Source organism: Corylus avellana, chromosome ca3 (assembly GCF_901000735.1).
Source record: "Corylus avellana chromosome ca3, CavTom2PMs-1.0".
NCBI lineage: Eukaryota > Viridiplantae > Streptophyta > Magnoliopsida > Fagales > Betulaceae > Corylus > Corylus avellana.
The window spans coordinates 27,848,170-27,869,559 of NC_081543.1; the positions used below are offsets into that span (position 1 = coordinate 27,848,170).

The window sequence follows — 21,390 nt, forward strand, 5'->3', positions numbered from 1 at the left end:
TCATTTTTTTCTTCCATTAGTTAGCGACGATACTGTCGTCACTAATTAAAATTCTTATTAGCGACGACAATGTGGTCGCAAATAACCTGGACCCCGTCACAAATTTTTTGGCGCGGCTTTTCGCGCCAGGGAAAAAATATTAGTCCAACATTAGCAACTACCTATCAGCGACGACATATAGTCGTCGCTGTTTTCAAATCTTTTTTTATGGAATTAGCGACGACAATTTATTGTCGTCGCTGATATTGAGCTATAGCGACGACTTTTGGGTTGTCGCTAAAAAAATGGTCGCTAAAGACCAATTTTCTGGAATCTGCTTCAATTTTTTGAAAGGGCATTATTATTATTTTTTATTTTTTGTTTTTTATTTTCAAGCCTAGAATATGGTAGTTGTTACCTCCACATGCCAAGATTAATCTCTACATAGAAAAATTCAAATTGGCCTGAGTTTTCTGTAATATTGCAAAGACATTAATCAATTAATTCAAATGAGAAGCCACCAACTTCATCAATTATTTGCCACATGCATGAGAAACCTGGCAGAAACTTTTGATGGTGATTGCCAATTAACATTTCCTCTCGTGATTACTGCTTGTCAAAAAGATGAAGACATTTGGGGATAATATATCAATAAATTTTTAACATTTTAGTCTCACATTCAGAAAGTCAATAATCCACATAATAGATTATAAATTTCCTCATGGCTTCTTAGACTAATTTTCTCTTAATTTGTTTTATTTATGTATGATTGATTTATTTTTCTTGAAAGGGAAATGACTTTTACTAATGATATTATGAATTATTAGATATCTCATGATGATATTATGAATTTTAAAGTTGCTAGATTATTCTATATTCAGAAGTTGGAGTGCAATGTCATCACCTACTAATGCCAAAGAATTTCATTTAACCTAGATTTATTGTATTTAAGGTCCCCATAACGAACCTAAGTAGATGCTATAGAAAAACCTTATAAAATAACCTAGTTAGAATTATTTTGTTTAGGGTCTCCACCAAAAATGCATTTAAATTTGGATTGAGTATTTTATTTATTTATTTCTTTTTGGTTTTGCTAGATTAATTAGATTAGGTAAATGTTAAAAATACACACTTTGGTACTATCCCCATATATAACAAATGCATATCCATGAATACTGGATATATTTGTTAATTAAATAACTAACCTACTTTTATTGTATTTAGGGTCCCCATATATAACAAATGCATAAATATCCATGAATATTTATTATATTTGTTAATTAATTGTATAGGTTTATATTTTTTATGTGGTTGAAATTAGGTTTATATATATGCATGTGCTTGAAATTAGGTTTATATATATGCATGTGCTTGAAATTAGGTTTATATTTTTTAAGTCTTATATATTTGTTCCTAATGTACGTAGAGAAAAAATGGACAAGAGTTGGATGACAAAGTCTACGGGTATGAGGAAATACAAAGACGGGTGTAGATTGTTCGTGGAGTTTGCAGTTACTAACTGTAGAGCTCCCTGATGGATTCATCTATTGTCCTTGTAAGATTTGTCAAAATAACCGGCGCCACCCACCAGGTTTTGTATTCGACCACTTGCTAGGGGGTAAAGGAATAATGTCGGAATACACACTTTGGTACTATCACGGTGAAAAGCATGTACAGGGTCCTGGTACAGGCTCTAATTCGAATCGCCCGGCCGCAAATGCCGGTGCAAGCGCAAATCAGGGTGGAGACATGCACACACTGTTGTGTGATTTATTCAGCATGCACGAAATCAGGGAAGACAATTGTCTCAGGTCATAGTGCAAAGGGGTGAAGAAATTGTGAACCAAGAAGCCGCTAAAGGTGACGCATTAAAGTATTACGACATAGATGCATCTTTTCATCCAACTCGCTAGCCGACATGCAGTGAGTTAGGGCTGAGTTCTCATGGCCATGTGGAACGGCTATACGGCTAACCTAGAGCAGGTACGGATGATAGTGAGACACAGCCCCCGGAAGACATGACTGGTGGGACAGGTGCCATGGATGACTCGCAGCCCAATGACACTGCTCCCGCCGGCCGATTAGGCCTCGCCAGATCCGAATGATAAGTAAGTGTATATGCCCAAAATACAAATATATAAGTCTTAATTATTTGTAATTAGTATTCAATTCGAAATAACTTACATCGATAATTATTAATCTGTTAGGTATCGATTCAGATGGAAACACCTGTTTAGAGGTGTTCACTATTAATGACTCGCACAGGTGGCCGGGGGTATCCACCGGGAAAAGGATCGTACTCGAGGCCAATAGTTAATGGCAGCCCGTAGGATTTACCACTATGAGGTTTAGACGGATGACTTGTAAGATCGTAAGGAGTGGAAATTATGTCCAAATATGGGACGACTGGACGAAGGTACCAGAGCGTACGAATGAGGATATATAAGACTCCTTGATGGTATGTTTTAACTAGATGTTATATGATAGCATATGTATTTTATTATGTCAAACACTCCTAATGCATGTATATATACGCTCTAAGTTATACATATATATGTGTGTTTATATGTATATACATATACACATATATATATATATTTTTTTTTTTTAATTTATCAATTTTGAACTTGTGCAGGTAGACTTTTTCGTCCCGCCTGAGTGCAATATGGTTGCCGTAAAAAAGGACGCGTTTCGAGATATGAGCACCAAGCTGAGGACTTGGAGGCACGAGTTAAAAGAAGATTTTGCCATTTAGCCGGACGATACTCTGGACACTGTATGGGCAAAAGTGGGGCAAGAAAGGCTCTCCGAGTACGACCCCTTCGACTTGGAGATCTTGTTGGATAAATGGTGTAGCAAGAAGAACCAGGTAGGTCATGAGTTATATTATAATTTTATGTAGTTTCATTAATTGTAATTGTGTTGGTTTTAACATATTAAGAATGTTAATTGTGTAGGAGTATGCTGCGCATATGAAGGGCATGCGAGCATTGAACAATACGCCCCACTGCACCGGGTCGAAGAGCTACGCCAAGGTGACACATGAGGAGGTATGTGTGTAATTTACCCTATACTTATAGATGTAAACATTTGATATATATATATACCGTAAATGTGGGCACTCCTTCTACACGAGCACAGTCTTACATCCGCACGCACAAAAAGAAGGATGGTCGATATCCGAATGACATAGTCAAGGAGAGATGTGTATACTACTCACCTTTCATATGTTATTTTGCTTATATATGTGTGATAATTTATTTGCGATTAACAGTTGAATGACGCACCAATAATTAATGTAACATATAGGAGAGGATGGAGGAGCTTATATCCACCGACCCTACAGCATCGTCGACCGTGACAGAGGGGACAGTATGGTGGGCCGAACGACGCGTACGCCCAGACAATTGGAAATAAGCCTGCGTACTCTAGTAGAATTCGGCAGGTTGGACCGATTGTTCTACCTGTGCAGGGCACCATACACTTATACTATACACCATCACGGACAAGGTCACAGAACACCGGGTACTCTGGGGTCTCACAAGAACTTCTTGACAGAGCACTTGAGGCGGAGAGGGCACAGCACAAGGCACAGATGGATGTGATGTTGGCCGTAGAGTGGGCACAGACAGATGTGCGGTTGGCCGCAGAGCGGGAGCAGACAGCTGCGCAGGTAGCTCTGCAAGTGGCAGAGTAGGTGACTGCGCAGATGGCTGCGAAAGATGCGCAGTTGGCCGAAAAGGAGGCTCAAATGGCGGCGCATCTTGCGGAAAAAGGAAGCTCAAATGACAGCAATGTTTGAGGCCCGTTTTCGCCAGCTCGAGGAAATGATGCGGTCGAGCTCCGTGCCCGAGGTGACTCAACACAAGGGAGCGCCAGACAGAGCTTCCCGGCCCTTTGCGATTGTGAGATCGTCGATCAATAGTGGATCAAGTAATGACATTTTTTAATGATCAATGTGGTTTTAGAACTGTCCCTATATATATGTGCACTTTTAAATTTAGAGTTTGGATATGTTGTAGTGATTCTCATTAAAGATGTTTTAAATCCTATTGAATTTGGTTTATATCATGGTTGGTTTGGTGGTGGATGTGGGTTAAAGCTTTGCATTTGAAGTGTTTGGTATTGTGAGATGGACCACTATGGTCCTTGTAGAATGTGACGTCCATTTGATTTGATCACGAAAATATGTTGGGGGTGTAAATATAAATCTGAATTTGTTGAGTATGATGACCTTTGTTTATATAGTGACGTTGCTCAATGATTAAGACTTGATAATATTCTAGAATATTGTTTGGTGATTGTTTGTTTTATCATTTGCAGCTAATGGCTATCATGGAGAGGATGCTATTGATATCGATGATGACTTGAATTGAACAAATGGTTGGCCATTCGCACTTGGTGTACATAAGTTATTTTGTTGATGTAATTGTATTTGTGATAGTTTTCTTAATATAGTTAGATATATATGATAACAGAGATAGTTTTATTGGTGTATATGTCTTTATTTGTGGTTGGTGTATAATTTTATTGGTGAATAGTTTTTGTGGTTGGCCATTCGCACTTGATGTATATGTCTTTATTTGTGATAACAAAGATAGTTTTATTGTGTCTTGAAGCTGGTTTTGGTTGATAGTTTGTTTGATGTACATCGAACTTGTATGTTTGTGATCGACATTGATGGATATGTATTATGTTATTTGCATGGATCGATGGATAGTTCCATTGTAGTACATACGTAAATTGTATATTAAATCCAAAATTTGGGTAGAGCCCTGAAAAAATTCAAAAAATATATAGGGGGAAGCAAACAAACAAATTTAAAAATGACCATTATTTTTGATGTGTCAAGTTATGACACGTCACAATTTACTGACGTGTCAATAGTGGCATGTCAGCAAAAATTTTGACGTGGCATGCAGGAGTGGCATGTCAATTTTTTTTTTGAAGTGTTAGTACTGCCATGTCAGAAATTTTCTTGACATGTTAAATTGCTACGTCACTATTAATTTGTTGACGTGGCAAATTGACACGTCAATAAATTTTCTGACGTGCTACTCCTGACACGTCAAAAAATTTATTAACATGGCATTTTCTAATACGTCATAAATTTTTGATGTGTCTGAAAATAACACGACAATAAATTTTTTGATGTGCCACATTTTGACACGTCAAAAATTATTGACACGTTAAACAGTGACACGTCAAAAAACCACAGTTTTTGACACCCATAATTTTAACGCCCGACACACGTCAATAATGACACGTCAAAAATAGCATGTCAAAAAAAAATTCATTTTTTGTAGTGTCTCTTTAGATCCCATTTTCTTGTTCCTTTACTTTTCTTTTCCTACCTTCCCCGAGTAGTACTCTCGTACTCTTAAAGTATTTTAAGGAATATTTTATTCATGTTATTTTTGTCTTAATAACACTTAATGTGTTGTTGTGTTCTATTTTGTCGAGCATTATAGCGGTGAAGGCAGCGGAGCCACCCCTACGGAGAAAAGTAGATAATTTAGTATAACCTGAAGTAGTTTTGTGGCCAAAGTCAAGTCACGTGGCCTTTTCAGTCCATAATGTATTATAAATTAAGTTAGAGGGTTTGATGTTTTGGCTGAAATGAGAGACTTAATCATTATTTTAACACTTTTTCTTATATGTGAGCTCAAACTCCTTTTTAATAGGTGAAACTCAACACGATCCTAGGAGTCAAGATTCGATCCTAGGACTTTTGACTCTGATAACTAAGCTAAATCACCACTTTTACCATAAGCTTAGACGTTGAATATTTAATTTAAATGAGAATGATTTGACGGAATCAAGGTTCGATCCTATGACCATCGGCTCTGATATCATGTTAAATTACCAGTTATCTTAAAAGGTTAAGTTAATAAGAAGAAGTAAATTTAATCACTTAATCATTAGTTTAATACTCCCTCTCAGTGGTCAAACTCCCTTTTAATAGGTAATATATAACAACATGCAGCGTATATAGAAGGTGATCTATCTCTTGACTTTAATTTGGAAAACTTAATTTTCCACATATAAAATAAGAAAACAACCTGTTCATAACTATTTGTGAATAATATATTATTAACAATCTTAATTTCATCTATATGCACTGGACACGAAACCTGCGAATAATATATTAAATTAGGCACAATATTAATATATTACTATCCCTAAGTTATGATAAACGTTATCCTTGTGTCTCTTTTGTATCTACTCAAAATTAATGTGACTTTTAAAATTACCATTGAATTTGTGGTAAATCATTATTAAATTTTGATATAAAAAAAGTCACATTAATTTTTTTTTTGATCAAAAGCTTTCATTCTCATTAAATCAATTCGATGGAATCAGAGCAGATTGCTCTGCCGTTACTATCAATCTAATACATTCTGGTGGTTCATTGAACCAAACATTATTCATCTCCTTAGCCGTAGCCATTCTGGCAAGAACGTTGGCCCCCTAGTTGAGTTCCCTTGGAACATCCCACATCTCCCGTCGCTGAACACATATTAATTTTGAGTGGACACAAAAGTGACATCTATCATTATCCTACTATCTCTATTCCCTACCTAGCTACTTCCCAAGGAAATTAAATATTTATTAATTTGCTAATATATTTATTTCGGCTTGATTTAAGTTTTATGATGGCAGTTTAAGCTCAAATGAGATGATATGTCAATCAAGAATCGATCGGCATATTTGACTACCACGAATTATTAAATTTGTTATAGCAGAGAAATCATGCACAGTATATATAATTAATTAACTTTAATTATAACTTTTCTTCATATGGTCTACTCAAGTCTTTAAGTATTTCTTAGTAAAGTTGGCGTTGTCCCAAAGGACTTGTAGTACAATACCATTGTCCCGGAAATGCAAAGTGCCGGGAGTTTTAAGGAAATTGAATCTATAACATTTGTTGGAATCCCTTTTATATTTTACTGAAAAATAAGTGATTCATAAATCGCGACGGTTAATTATATGAAAGTTAATTATATTAATTTTCAGGTTATTACATCGGGCACCTGCCTTAGTAATAAAAAAGAGAAATCCCATGTAAAAAATAGAAATTTACAAATAGTCAAAGCTAAAAGAACGTTTCACAACATATATATAACATAGAAAGCTTTTATTAATCAATGTAACTATAAAATAAGCTAACTACAAGAAGCAAGGAAGTTTCTACAAAACGTTTGACATGAACAATGATCAGCAACTGCATTGTATTACATTAATTATCAGTTAAAAGGTTGAGACTTCTGTTTGATCAAAGAAGAGGCCGGAAGGTCCACCTTCAGGCATCAAAGCCACCATGACAGGGCCTATAGCTCCTTCTTCAACAGTCAAGACTCCAGTGTTTTCATTCAATTCTGTATTGGTATAGCCAGGATTAACTGCGTTAATGGCAATGTTGGAATATTTGTTAGCCAGAATCCTCGTGTAAGCATTCAGAGCTGCCTTGGAGACAAAATAAGCAGAATAAACTGTAGGCCAGCCCTTGTCTTTTATCAAATTCTCCTTCACATCTTCTAAGAATCCTTCGACCACCTTGTCCACTTTCTCTTCTGTTAGACCATCTACATTTCCTAGCTCCTTCCTTGCATTCTCATTTGAAATAAACTGGAATACATAGACAATTGACAACTTATAGATCTTTCCAACATGGTCAAACAATTTCTAGCACCAAAAATTTAGTGCAATTGTCAAGGCACAAATCACAACATATATGCACATGGCAATTCTTGTAACTAAGAGTACGTTTGGCATTGTGATTTCCTAGATCAAAAGTGGGATTTTAAATAAAATTTCAGAAAATATATCATCCGGGTGTGTGTTCTTAAAAAAATTGCGATTTGAAATTGTACAAAAACCTATGTTGTCAAATCAAATGCAAAAATGTGCGTTTTTATAGAAGTGCGATTTTAAAGATTAAAATGTGATTTTAATAAACACGTAATTGTGTTTTTAAAAATTGCTATTTTAAATCCCAAACACAAACGAACCCTAAGTTGCACTTGATCTATATCGTTGACAAATGACCATAAAGTTCCCAAGTGTTTTGAAATGTCACAAGGTGATTTGATTAATTAAGCCTGTAATTGTTGAGAGGAATTGTGCATAACGAAAGGTGTGACATAACTAAATGTGCCTGCTTTTGGATTAATAGTATTGTACCTTCAGCTGTCCCAATGTGGAGGAGACATTTATTATTCTAGCTGAATTGGATAATTGAAGAAGTGGAATAAGTTCTTTGCTCACTAGCTTGATCCCATAATAATTTGTTCTTAGACAATTTGCTGAAGTTTCATAAGTTTGCTTCAAAAATTTCTTCGAGGATCCAGCATTTGCACCTGTAATCTTTAACATGATACGCCTTGGTTAATGATGTAGCATATATATATGTTTAAATCATTTGAAGACTATTTTACTTTTTGATTATATGAAACTTCCTTTTCTACAATGTGCATGGGAAAGAAAACATTAAACTATATATTAGGTTTACCTTTTCATTTAATTTAATGCTTTATCTTGTAGCAACTGCTTAAAATTCCTGGATTATGACCTCATGAGGTCATGATCAATGTTAGAATATATGGAAAATATATTATTTTCCATATATTCCATAATTATGCTGATATTGAAATATTCTCTATTTATGGGTTGATTATAATCATATATTGAGATTGTAATCAAATCAAGGAGATTTGATTACCAAACTTGTATTTAGACATTACCCTATAAATATGGACCTTTGTATTGTAGACAAATTAAGTTAATGAGCACAATGTAGCCCTTAGGGGTATTCCGAGTAGTGGACGTAGGTGTCTAACACCGAACCACCCGTAAGTTCTTTGTGTTCATTCCCTCTCTTGCTTCCGCTATTATTCCCACATCATCATTATTTCAACATGGTATCAGAGTCTTACCCTATTAATTGGCTGTGGCCCACCGTCACCCATTGTCGCACGTGTTGGCTTGGATGTTCTCCCGCCACACGTGAGGGGGCGTGTTGGAAGTCCCACATTGCCTGGTATTAAGGAGATTGTCCATTTATAAGGTGAAGGGAAACCTCAACTCTTGAGCTAGCTTTTGGGTTGAGTTAGGCCCAAGACCCATTTCTAACATGGTATCAGAGCCACTTTCTTTGTGGGCTCAAATTATTTTTCTTATGTTTTGCAGTTCAATTTATCTCATATTTCTTTTCCTCAAGCATGTTTTTGTCTGTCAATCCGATTGTTTTCCATAACAATCGTCCGATCCAACCTACCATCACAAGATCAAGTCAACTGTTTGCCGACAACCACAACAAAGCCCACCACCAGTCAGCAACAGCCAATTCAGTCTACCTTCCATCCGACAGAGCCGCGCCATCGTCTGGCCTTCTCCGGCGTCATCCCACTCCCAAACGACGCCTTCCATAGCCATTGTCACTGCCGAACGACACCTTCCACTGCCAGCAAGTCACTCCAGAAGCAGCCGTGGCACTGCCGGCTGTCCACGGTTCCACGATTCACCGCCACAAATCTCCCTGCAACCAGTGCTTCCACCACTGCCGGCCTTAGTCTTCGGCTTCTGCGCCGTCTAGATCTACTCCTCCGGTTATGCCAGCGTCCTTTCCTCCAGTCATGCATGGCCATCTCAGACAGGCGTAGAGAAACTGGTGAATGGAGGAAAGAGAAAGAAAAGAAAGAAGGGACAAGAGGCGTGAAAAAAAAAAAAAGGTGCTGCGTGTGGCGTGGAGTGAAGAGAGAAAAGAAAGAAAAGAAAAGTGAGAAAAGAAAAAGAAGGTTTCAGCCAAGTAAAAAAAAAAAAAAAAAGGGTGCTGCGTGTGGCGTGGAGTGAGGAGAGAGAAAAGAAAGAAAAGAAAAGGAAGAAAAGAAAAAGAAGGTTTCAGCCGAGTGAAAAAAAAAAAAAAAAAAAAAAAAAGCGAAGAAGAAGCGGTCCAAGTGGACCACATCACGCGCGCCACGAGCCGGTCAGGTTCGGTGCGCCGATCTGATAACCGCCCAAGTGGGCTCATTTTTTTTAAAAAAAAATTTTTGGCCCAAGTCGGCCCTTTTTATTTTTGGCTCATAATCAGCCCTGGCCCGTAGTCGGCCCCTTTTTATTTTTGGCTCATAGTCAGCCCTGGCCTGTTGTTGGCCCCTTTTATTTTAGGCTCATTGTCAGCCCTGGCCCGTTGTCAGCCCCTTTTGGATTTTGGCCCGTTGTCGGCCCCTTTTGAAGTTTGGCTCGTTGTCAGCCCTAGCCCGTTATCGGCCCTTTTTGGAGTTTGGCCCGTTGTCGGCCTTTTTGAATCTGCATTCACCAACCACCTGCCGCCGTCGCTGGCTGCCCGCCAGCCTCTATCTCCTCCGGTAGTCGTCATCATCTACGGCCCGTTCCCCACCTCCACCACCGTCGTCATCATTGTTTCGGATTTCAAACTCAAGGTTCCAAAATATTCCACCTTGAGTTTGAGGGAGGATGTTAGAATATATGGAAAATATATTATTTTCCATATATTCCATAATTATGTTGATATTGAAATATTCTCTATTTATGGGTTGATTGTAATCATATATTGAGATTGTAATCAAATCAAGGAGATTTGATTACCAAACTTGTATTTAGACATTACCCTATAAATAGGGACATTTGTATTGTAGACAAATTAAGTTAATGAGCACAATGTAGCCCTTAGGGGTATTCCGAGTAGTGGACGTAGGTGTCTAACACCGAACCACCCGTAAGTTCTTTGTGTTCATTCCCTCTCTTGCTTCCGCTATTATTCCCACATCATCATTATTTCAGCAAATTAGACAATTTGCTGAAGTTTCATAAGTTTGCTTCAAAAATTTCTTCGAGGATCCAGCATTTGCACCTGTAATCTTTAACATGATACGCCTTGGTTAATGATGTAGCATATATATATGTTTAAATCATTTGAAGACTATTTTACTTTTTGATTTTATGAAACTTCCTTTTCTACAATGTGCATGGGAAAGAAAACATTAAACTATATATTAGGTTTACCTTTTCATTTCATTTAATTTAATGCTTTATCTTGTAGCAACTGCTTAAAATTCCTGGATTATGACCTCATGAGGTCATGATCAATTTGAAACACAGACAGAGATTATGTTACATTGAGAGACTTACTTCATCAAGTCCTAGTTTTAAGTCCTTTTGACCCCCCATGTCAATTGTGGATCCACTAACTCCTGCATTATTTACCTGCAATTTGAACAATTTCAATATAATTAAGAACATGCATGCATGACTTCATCTACTATATCAAATTGGTCTTTATTTTTTTAAAAAAATGGACTATAAGTTCACCTACCCAGAAAAAGAATAGAATAAAAATAAAATAAAATAAAAGACTGTTGGGCTCCTTTGTCAACATTTTTTAGGACAACCGTTTGCTTTTTGGCAAAAAAAATAAAAAGCATTAACAAACAACTTACAACACTCAAAACTACTTTCACTTTTATGTTATACAATAATCAAAAAGCAAAAATACCTTCTAAAAAGTTCTACCAAAGGAACACAATTCATCTTCATTTAAATTTTTGGGAAAAGTGGTGATTTAATTTTCTATCAAAACAAATGTCGTAGGTTCAAACCTTGTCTCCGTCATTCAAAAATTAATTGATTAAATTCATCTTTTCCTATTAGCTTATTCTTTTAAAATGATAATAATGATTTTTAATATTGTATCAAGGTTCTAAGTTATCTACGCCATTCAAAATTATTCTTCTTCAGTCAATTTCGTTTTTTGCTAAGTAGTAATTTAACATGGTATATTCTAATCAACACGATCGATCTGCACAATTAGAAGTAGAATAAGGAGTAGGTTAGATTACGTACCAATATGTCAAGCTTCCCAAATTGGGTTTTGATATAATTTGCAAAAGAAGAAATGCTAGCGTTGTCCACCACATCAAGTTGATGAAAAATCACATCAGAGCATCCAGCATCCTTGAGTTTTTCAACAGCTTCATTTCCCCTCTTCTCATCTCTAGCAGTTAATATCACCCTGATCCCATTTGAAGCCAACTGCTTACATATTTCAAATCCTATCCCTTTATTAATTGGCCCCCGTAACAACTGCAATCCTGAAGAAAAAAGTTCGAAACAAATGCAAAAACAAAGAAATTAAGGGTGAGTATTAAGGATATCGATGTTTCACTACGTACTTATATCTCAGGCTCATATTAAAACATGTTGTTAAAAGATGAAATTACCTCTTCGTCATGTTTGTTGACTTGTTTCTGCAATTCCTTGACGCTTATTTGTGGAAGTTTATGGTTTTTTTGTTGTTTAGATGGTTTAAGGTAAGGTTGTCGGGTATTTATAGTTGCTCATCTCTGGGGGTTTTCTACGCATGCAGTGACATCTTCCCACTTGCTATCTTGCTATGTTACGTATACTGTGACGTCTATTAAGCTAGTTTTCAGACTCTTCTTTTTTTGGAGCAAGCTAGCTTTAGGACTTATTACGTAATCTGTGACGTCTATTAATTTTTGTGGGCAAGACAAATAAACAGACATCGAATGGAAAATAGATTAAGTTAATTAAAAAGTAATTAAGTTAGTGGGTTTGATGCTTTGGTACAATAATTATTTGATGTTAATTAAAAATTTAAGATACAGCCGATCGAGAGTAGTGATCTCTTGACTTTGGAAAACTTAATTTTCCACATAAAATAAGAAAACAACCTGTTCATAACTATTTGTAAATAATATATTATTAGCAAACTTAATTTCAACTATATGCACCGGACACGAAACCTGCTAATAATATATTAAATTGGGGACGATGTTAATATATTACTATCCCTGAGTAATGATAGACGTCATCACCTTTGTATCTTTCTAATTTTCACTCAAATTTGATAACTTTTAAAAGTTTAATTGGATTTGTGATAGATTATTATTGTATTTTGATCCAATGTGATTTTGAAAGACACATCGATCAATTTTAAGAAGACATAACAATGACACAAAAGTAACATCTAGGAGAAAATGCAGTTTACCCTCCTGAAGTTTCAGGAGTTTTTCAATTTTAACCCCAAAGTTCAAAAATTGGCAATCTACCCCCCTAAAGTTTCAAAAATTAACAATTTAAACCTTCCGTTTAATTTTTCCGTTAAATTGGACGAAATTTTTTTTAAAAAAAGCCTGAGGGCAATGATGTAATTTCATAGATTTCTGTCCATTTTGACAGAAAAATTAAACGGAAGGTTTAAATTGCCAATTTTTTAAACTTCAGGAGGGTAGATTGCCAATTTTTTAACTTTGGGGTTAAAATTGAAAAACTCCTGAAACTTCAGGAGGTTAAACTGCATTTTTCCCTAACATCTATCATTACTCTACTATCCTTATTCCCTACCTTTCTACTTTCCCAAGAAAATGAATCTTTATTAATTTGCTAATATATTTATTTCTGCTCGATGTTAATAATTTTATGATGGCAGTTTAAGCTCAAATGAGATGATATGTCAGTCAAAAATCAATTGGCATATTTGACTGCCTCAAATTATAAATCATGAATTTGTTGAGATTTGGTCCAACTTTATTGCATAAACACTTCTGGTTAATTTTATTGTTTGTTACATAATGAGCATTTCTTGCATTTAGGTGCTCAAATTACTAGCAAATTAGACACGCTCATAAAGTCGGCGCTGCGAGGCTCATCTGCTGCTCCCTCTCAATGAAGTTCAATATGACATATGAATTGTCAAAGGAAAAACGAGAAATAAGCATAAGGTACATACACTAGTATTTCAAGCCACATCAGCTTAGTGAGATACAGAGTCGGATAAAGGTGTAATATGTAGCATTATTCATTCACAATACATAGCATAGAAAACTTTTATTCAATGTAAGTGAAAAGTAAAACAACCGCAAGAAAGAACCAAAGAAATTTCTTCAAAAATGTGACCTGAAAATGAACAACTGCATCGTATTGCACCACAAATGAGTTGAAATTATGCGTCAATTTTATTTTTTTGTTTGAAAAACCTAGCATTTCCCTTCCCGTTTTGGTTAGCTGTGTATGTAATTTCTTGCCTCTTGCATATATATTGTGTAATGTAGTCTAACGTTATATATGTTGCTTAGAAAAAAATTACTGGCATAGTGATGCAGGATAAAGAATAAAGAATTGGGTCTTTTAGTTTGATTTAGATTAGTAGTTTGATTTAGGTTATCAATTTTATTTGAAAGCTAATAATGGGCGTGACCCAAAATTTTAAGTAATTTTGTAATTTAATAATGTGTTTAGTCCAAAGTTAATCAAATTAGAGTTAGGATTTTATAGGATATCGCTACAAAATATTTTCCAGCACAAGTTGATATCATGATTAAACTAATTAATAATGTATATTATTTAGTATAACCGAAAGTTTTGTGGCCAAAGTCAAGGCACGTTCCTTTTCAGATCATAAATGTAGTATAAATTGTGTTCGTGGGTTTGATGTTTTTGTCCCTTATCTCCACTCATCTCTCTTAATGTATGGAGAAGAGGAAGTGGCTGAAATCGGAGACTTATCCTTGATGTTTAAAGTAACAAATACCAGCCTTTGTTGTATACATCATATATTTATACAATTACTAGATATGGTAATCCTCATAACAGAGGAATTTGAATCTGTTCAAAGAAATCTGTTAGATCCCAAATTATGCACGTGCGGACGGGGTTGATGATCACCTGCAAAACAGGGATCGAAGGCGTCAATTTCAGTAATTAAGCTTTCATTTAGGATATTGAAGATACTCTAATGCTTATGTCAATGTTGACTTTAGCTTGAAAGGTGATAGAGAGAGAGATCTAGAGAGAGGTCATCCCTTGAAGGGAGAAGAAGGGTGTGTACCATAAATGTATTAAGGAGGTGTTTAGGCCCACACCTCATAGGAGTGTTAAATAATTAAATTTATTATTAATTTAAACTTTTGGGATAAGTAATAAGTTAATAAATATGTTAATATCTATATTCTCTACCTAGTCACTTCCCTAACTAATACATTTATTTCAGGTCAATGTTAATTTTATAATTGTAGTTTAAGCTCAAATGAGAAGACATGTCAGTTAAGAATCGATTGGCCTATTTGTTTATTATAGAATGAGGATTTCATGCACTTACGTGCTCAGATTGCTAACAAGTCGGATGGCAAACTCCAATTTGGGGTTCAAGCAATGGAAGTATAAAATGAAATATTTTTCCTTCTCTTTCTTGTATAGGACCACTCGTCTGCAAAGCTCGTTCAAATGAGGTTGCAAACGAGTAGACAAAACTCCTTTTCTGTAAACCCCATTCGAACGAGGCTGTAGACGAGCCATTCAGTTTGGACTAATTTTGCAAGTAGAAGCCGTCATCCACAAACTCCGTTTGAAGGTTGCAGATGAACCAAACAAAAATATCAAACTTTTTGAATAAATTTGTTAGAATATATGGAAAATATATTATATTTTTCATATATTCCATAATTATGCTGATATTGAAATATTTTCTATTTATGGGTTGATTGTAATCAAATCAAGAGGATTTGATTACCAAACTTGTATTTAGACATTACCTTATAAATAGGGGCCTTTGTATTGTAAACAAATGAAGTTAATGAGCACAATGTAGCCCTTAGGGGTATTCCGAGTGGTGGACGTAGGTGTCTAACACCGAACCATCCGTAAGTTCTTTGTGTTCATTCACTCTCTTGCTTCCGCTATTATTCCCACATCATCATTATTTCAACATGGTATCAGAGCAATATAGGCTAACGCCTATTCGATCCAGTGGTCCTATAAATTTTATTTTTCTTTCCTTTCCATCTTCTGGTTTATTGTCTTGTTCATGATAGTCAATACTTTTGCAAATCTTATGTCCATAGATCTTGCATTGTATTCGACCCAAAAAAAAAAAAAAAACAGAAAAAAAAAAATCAGCGATTGCGTCTTTTGGCTTTCTGTTATTTGGCACATTTTTGTTATTTGGCGTGATTTGCCAAATCTGATGCCACCTTTGGTCCTCAAAGGCTTGGAAATCCCAAGTGCTGCCAAGATTTCCTTTCATCACCTTCATTGTGCATGAGTGGCCGAAGCAATCTAGAGATGTCCACTATATGTGGCAGAAGAAGCAAATTGGGCCGTCTATGTCCGTGAGCCACCCATATGCTCCTTGTTTCAGTAACTCCATCCGTTTGAAGAACCAAACAAGCCACGAGCAAGGAAAGATTGACAACAAATTTTTTCAAAGCGAAAGCAAGGAAGATCATCAAGAGAGACTACGACAATAGTGCTTTGATTTTTTCGGTTGTCTTTATATTTTGTTTTGGTGGTGCGATGTCATTCTGCGGAGAACAAATTGAGGAAAAAAAAAAAAAAGCGGTCCAAGTGGACCACATCACCGAAAGCGGTCGGTTAGGTCATTGCGTCGATAGCTGTAAAGTGGGCTCATTTTCGTTTTATTTTTGGCCCAAGTCGGCCCTGGCCCGTTGTCGACCTCTTTTTGAAGTTTGACTCATTGTCAGCCCTGGCCCGTTGTCGGCCCCTTGATGAAGTTTGGCTCCTTGTCAACCCTGGCCCGTTGTCGGCCCTTTTTTGGAGTTTGGCCCGTTTTCGGCCCTTTTTTGAATCTACATTCCCCAGGCACCTGCCGCTGTCGCTGGCCACCCGTCAGCCTCTATCTTCTCTGGCAGCCTCCACCATCTACGGCTCGTTCCCGGCCTCCGCCACCGCCGTCATCATTGTTTCGGATTTCAAACTCAAGGTTCTAGAATATTTCACCTTGAGTTTGAGGGGGATGTTAGAATATATGGAAAATATATTATATTTTTCATATATTCCATAATTATGCTGATATTGAAATATTTTCTATTTATGGGTTGATTGTAATCAAATCAAGAGGATTTGATTACCAAACTTGTATTTAGACATTACCTTATAAATAGGGGCCTTTGTATTGTAAACAAATGAAGTTAATGAGCACAATGTAGCCCTTAGGGGTATTCCGAGTGGTGGACGTAGGTGTCTAACACCGAACCATCCGTAAGTTCTTTGTGTTCATTCACTCTCTTGCTTCCGCTATTATTCCCACATCATCATTATTTCAACATGGTATCAGAGCAATATAGGCTAACGCCTATTCGATCCAGTGGTCCTATAAATTTTATTTTTCTTTCCTTTCCATCTTCTGGTTTATTGTCTTGTTCATGATAGTCAATACTTTTGCAAATCTTATGTCCATAGATCTTGCATTGTATTCGACCCAAAAAAAAAAAAAAAACAGAAAAAAAAAAATCAGCGATTGCGTCTTTTGGCTTTCTGTTATTTGGCACATTTTTGTTATTTGGCGTGATTTGCCAAATCTGATGCCACCTTTGGTCCTCAAAGGCTTGGAAATCCCAAGTGCTGCCAAGATTTCCTTTCATCACCTTCATTGTGCATGAGTGGCCGAAGCAATCTAGAGATGTCCACTATATGTGGCAGAAGAAGCAAATTGGGCCGTCTATGTCCGTGAGCCACCCATATGCTCCTTGTTTCAGCAACTCCATCCGTTTGAAGAACCAAACAAGCCACGAGCAAGGAAAGATTGACAACAAATTTTTTCAAAGCGAAAGCAAGGAAGATCATCAAGAGAGACTACGACAATAGTGCTTTGATTTTTTCGGTTGTCTTTATATTTTGTTTTGGTGGTGCGATGTCATTCTGCGGAGAACAAATTGAGGAAAAAAAAAAAAAAAGCGGTCCAAGTGGACCACATCACGAGCAGGTCAGGTTCGGTGCGCCGATCTGATAACCGCCCAAGTGGGCTCATTTTCTTTTTATTTTTGGCCCAAGTCGGCCCTGGCCCGTTGTCGACCTCTTTTTGAAGTTTGACTCATTGTCAGCCCTGGCCCGTTGTCGGCCCCTTGATGAAGTTTGGCTCCTTGTCAACCCTGGCCCGTTGTCGGCCCTTTTTTGGAGTTTGGCCCGTTTTCGGCCCTTTTTTGAATCTACATTCCCCAGGCACCTGCCGCTGTCGCTGGCCACCCGTCAGCCTCTATCTTCTCTGGCAGCCTCCACCATCTACGGCTCGTTCCCGGCCTCCGCCACCGCCGTCATCATTGTTTCGGATTTCAAACTCAAGGTTCTAGAATATTTCACCTTGAGTTTGAGGGGGGATGTTAGAATATATGGAAAATATATTATATTTTTCATATATTCCATAATTATGCTGATATTGAAATATTCTCTATTTATGGGTTGATTGTAATCATATAATGAGATTGTAATCAAATCAAGAGGATTTGATTACCAAACCTGTATTTAGACATTACCCTATAAATAGGGGCCTTTGTATTGTAAACAAATGAAGTTAATGAGCACAATGTAACCCTTAGGGGTATTCCGAGTGGTGGACGTAGATATCTAACACCGAACCATCCGTAAGTTATTTGTGTTCATTCACTCTCTTGCTTCCTCTATTATACCCACATCATCATTATTTCAACAAAATTAATGAATATGAAGCATCAACTTAATTATCATCACTATTTTGTTTCCCTTTAATTTTTACAGCGGGAGCTGTGGTGCATGCAAGAGAAGGTAGATACAGCAATATTCCGGTGACAACATTGTCACCTCCAGAAGGCAACACAACTTTCCTTGCAGTTGATCTTGATCCCTTAAAATGCAAAATGATCTTGATCCCTTTCTCAACATGCAACATAGAAAACTTTTATTCAATGTCAGTACTGAAAAGTAAAACAACTGCAAGAACCAGAGAATGTAGTATTACAAAATGTGTCATGAAAATGAGCAACTGCGCATCGTATTGCACCAGTTATATATCACTTAAAAGGTTGACACTTCCGTCTTAGCAAAGAATAGGCCGGAAGGTCCACCTTCAGGCATCAAAGCCAGCATGACAGGACCTTTAGCTCCTTCTTCAACAGTCAAGACGCCGGTGTTGTGATTCAAATCCGTCTTGACAAAGCCGGGACAAACTGCGTTAATGGCAATTTTGGGGTTCTTCTTAGCCAAAACCCTTGTGTATGCATTCAGAGCTGCCTTGGAGACAATATAAGCAGAATAATTTGCAGGCCAGCCTTTGGTTTCTATCAAATTCTCCTTGGCGTCTTCTAAGAACCTTTCCACCACATTGTCCACTTTCTCTTCTGTGAGGCCATCTACATCTTCTAGCTCCTTTCTTGCATTCTCATTTGACACACGCTGAAATTCCATTGTTGTTAATCAGCACGAATGATATAACTAAAAGTTGCTACTTTCTGATATATGGAGTTATTTTGAGCACCATTTTACCCTCGATTTGAAAATGCACTTCCAACGATATAATAATATTGTACCTTTAACTGTCCTATCGCGGAGGAGACATTTATTATTCTTGCAGAATTGGATAATTCAAGAAGTGGAATTAGTTCTTTGCTCACTTGCTTCATCCCATAATAATTTGTTCTTAGACAATCCAAGGCAGTTTTGTAAGTTTGCTTAAAAACTGTCTCCAAGGATCCGGGATTTGCACCTATAAGCTGTATCATTAATGTATGTAGTGATAAATCATGCTGCAGCATACATGTTTAGAAATTAAAATCTTTTGAATACTATTAGGAAGAATTTCCTCCTATCCGGCAAAAAATTGTCTTTTTTTTTTTTTTTTTTTTTTTAATTTTTTTAATTTTTTTTTTTTATTCTTTTTTCATTTATGAGACTTTTCCTACAATGTGGGAAAGAAAACATTAAACTATATAAGATTATATTGCATTGAAAACCAACCTTTATCAAATCCTAGTTTTAAGCTCTTTTGATCCTCTAGATCTGCTGTGATTATGGATCTGTTAATCCCTGCATTATTTATCTGCAATTTGAAACAATTTCAATATCAGAGTACATAAGAACAAGATTTTATCTAGTTAAAAATTGGTCTTTATTTTTTAACAAGCAAATGATGTTATGTTCATTTAAAAGAGGCTACTATAGACTGATTAGAAAGGAATCTTTATGTAACTATTATCATCCTCCTTATACTATTGAATAAGGGCTCATCCATTTTAGAATCGAAGTATTACAATCAAAGTATCCTAACAAGGATTATCAAGGGTGGCGGTTCAATAACTCAAGAAAATTTTCAAGTGGTCAAGGCATGTGCTAGGGCATGGATTCGAATTTTCGCAATAAAAAATCCCCACATATGCCTGATTAATATTAGCTACCTTAGATTTTCATTGATATTCTGATGGAGCTGGGTCAGGATATGACTCAGTCGATATAGGTAAGTAATGTGAGAGGATAGGTGAGTCATATATGTACTTATTCGTGCAAGTATTTAGATAGTTCAAACAGATATGAGGTCCACCTATACCCCTCTCATTTTAGCGTTTCCCGTGCAATAAAGACAGCTAATTACATCCAATAAAAATTCATTAGAGTTTGGAAAATGTACCAGTATGTCAAGCTTCCCAAATTGGGTTTGGATGAAATTTGCAAGAGAAGAAATGGTAGCCTTGTCCACCACATCAAGTTGATGAAAAATCACACGGGAGTATCCAGCAGCCTTGAGTTTTTCAACAGCTTCATTGCCCCTCTCCGCATCTCTAGCAGTTAATATCACCCCGATCCCATTTGAAGCCAACTGCTTACATATTTCAAATCCTATCCCTTTGTTGGCCCCCGTAACAACAGCAACCCTGAAGAAAAAAGTTTGAAACGAATGCAAAAGAAACGAAATTAAGGGCGGGTATTAAGGATCGATGTTTCACTATATATATCTGAGGCTCATATAAATTTTTTTTTGTTAAAGATGAAATTACCTCTTCGTCATGTTTGTTGACTTGTTTCCGCTGTTCGTTGAGCCAATTTATGGAAGTTTATGGTTTTGCTGTTGGTTTTATGATTTAAGGTAAGGTTATGGGGTATTTATAGTTGGTCATCTCTGGGTTTTTACTCACGCTGTGACATCTTTCCACTTGCTATCTTGCTAGCTTGTTACGTATACGGTAACGTTTTAGACTTTTCTCTTGTTTTTTTGAGCAAGAAACTAGAAATAAGACTTATTATGTGTATACTGTGGGAAGAAACTAGAAATAGTGTTTTTGAGATTGCGATTTTACAAGAATAATTTGTGTTTTTAAAAGATATCTCAAAATGTAAAGTGTTTGACATTGCGATTTAAAAAGCACTTAATCTTTCAAAAAAAAAAAAAAAAAAATCTGTGATTCTATAAGCAGGTTAAGGAGAGCTTATTTGAAAAAGTGCGAATTTAAGTCAAAATCACGCATAACAAATATTTGATAAAAAATATTTTTTTACATATTTTACGAAAGAGAAATGTTAAGAGTTACAACCATTTTAATTGCACAAGCTGACGTGGCCACGTTGGTTTTTTTTTTATTCTTTCTTTTCTCATTCTTTTGTTTTCTT

At 36.3% G+C, this 21,390-nt stretch overlaps 2 protein-coding genes across 2 annotated transcripts in view; both read right to left on the reverse strand.

Annotated features, from left to right (window-relative positions):
- LOC132174352 ((+)-neomenthol dehydrogenase-like) overlaps positions 1-9,417 on the reverse strand; it is a 17,702-nt gene extending 8,285 nt beyond the window's left edge. Inside the window, exons 1-3 of the mRNA XM_059586022.1 lie at positions 9,339-9,417; positions 8,167-8,342; positions 7,319-7,539 (exon numbers count right to left, since the gene is read on the reverse strand). Coding sequence (XP_059442005.1) covers positions 7,319-7,539; positions 8,167-8,342; positions 9,339-9,417 — 476 coding nt within the window. The remainder of the gene's footprint in view (positions 1-7,318; positions 7,540-8,166; positions 8,343-9,338) is intronic.
- A 9,390-nt stretch (positions 9,418-18,807) lies between these two features.
- LOC132173756 ((+)-neomenthol dehydrogenase-like) overlaps positions 18,808-21,390 on the reverse strand; it is a 32,568-nt gene continuing 29,985 nt past the window's right edge. The window contains exons 6-9 of the mRNA XM_059585352.1: positions 20,414-20,657; positions 19,747-19,828; positions 19,320-19,495; positions 18,808-19,185 (exon numbers count right to left, since the gene is read on the reverse strand). Coding sequence (XP_059441335.1) covers positions 18,808-19,185; positions 19,320-19,495; positions 19,747-19,828; positions 20,414-20,657 — 880 coding nt within the window. The remainder of the gene's footprint in view (positions 19,186-19,319; positions 19,496-19,746; positions 19,829-20,413; positions 20,658-21,390) is intronic.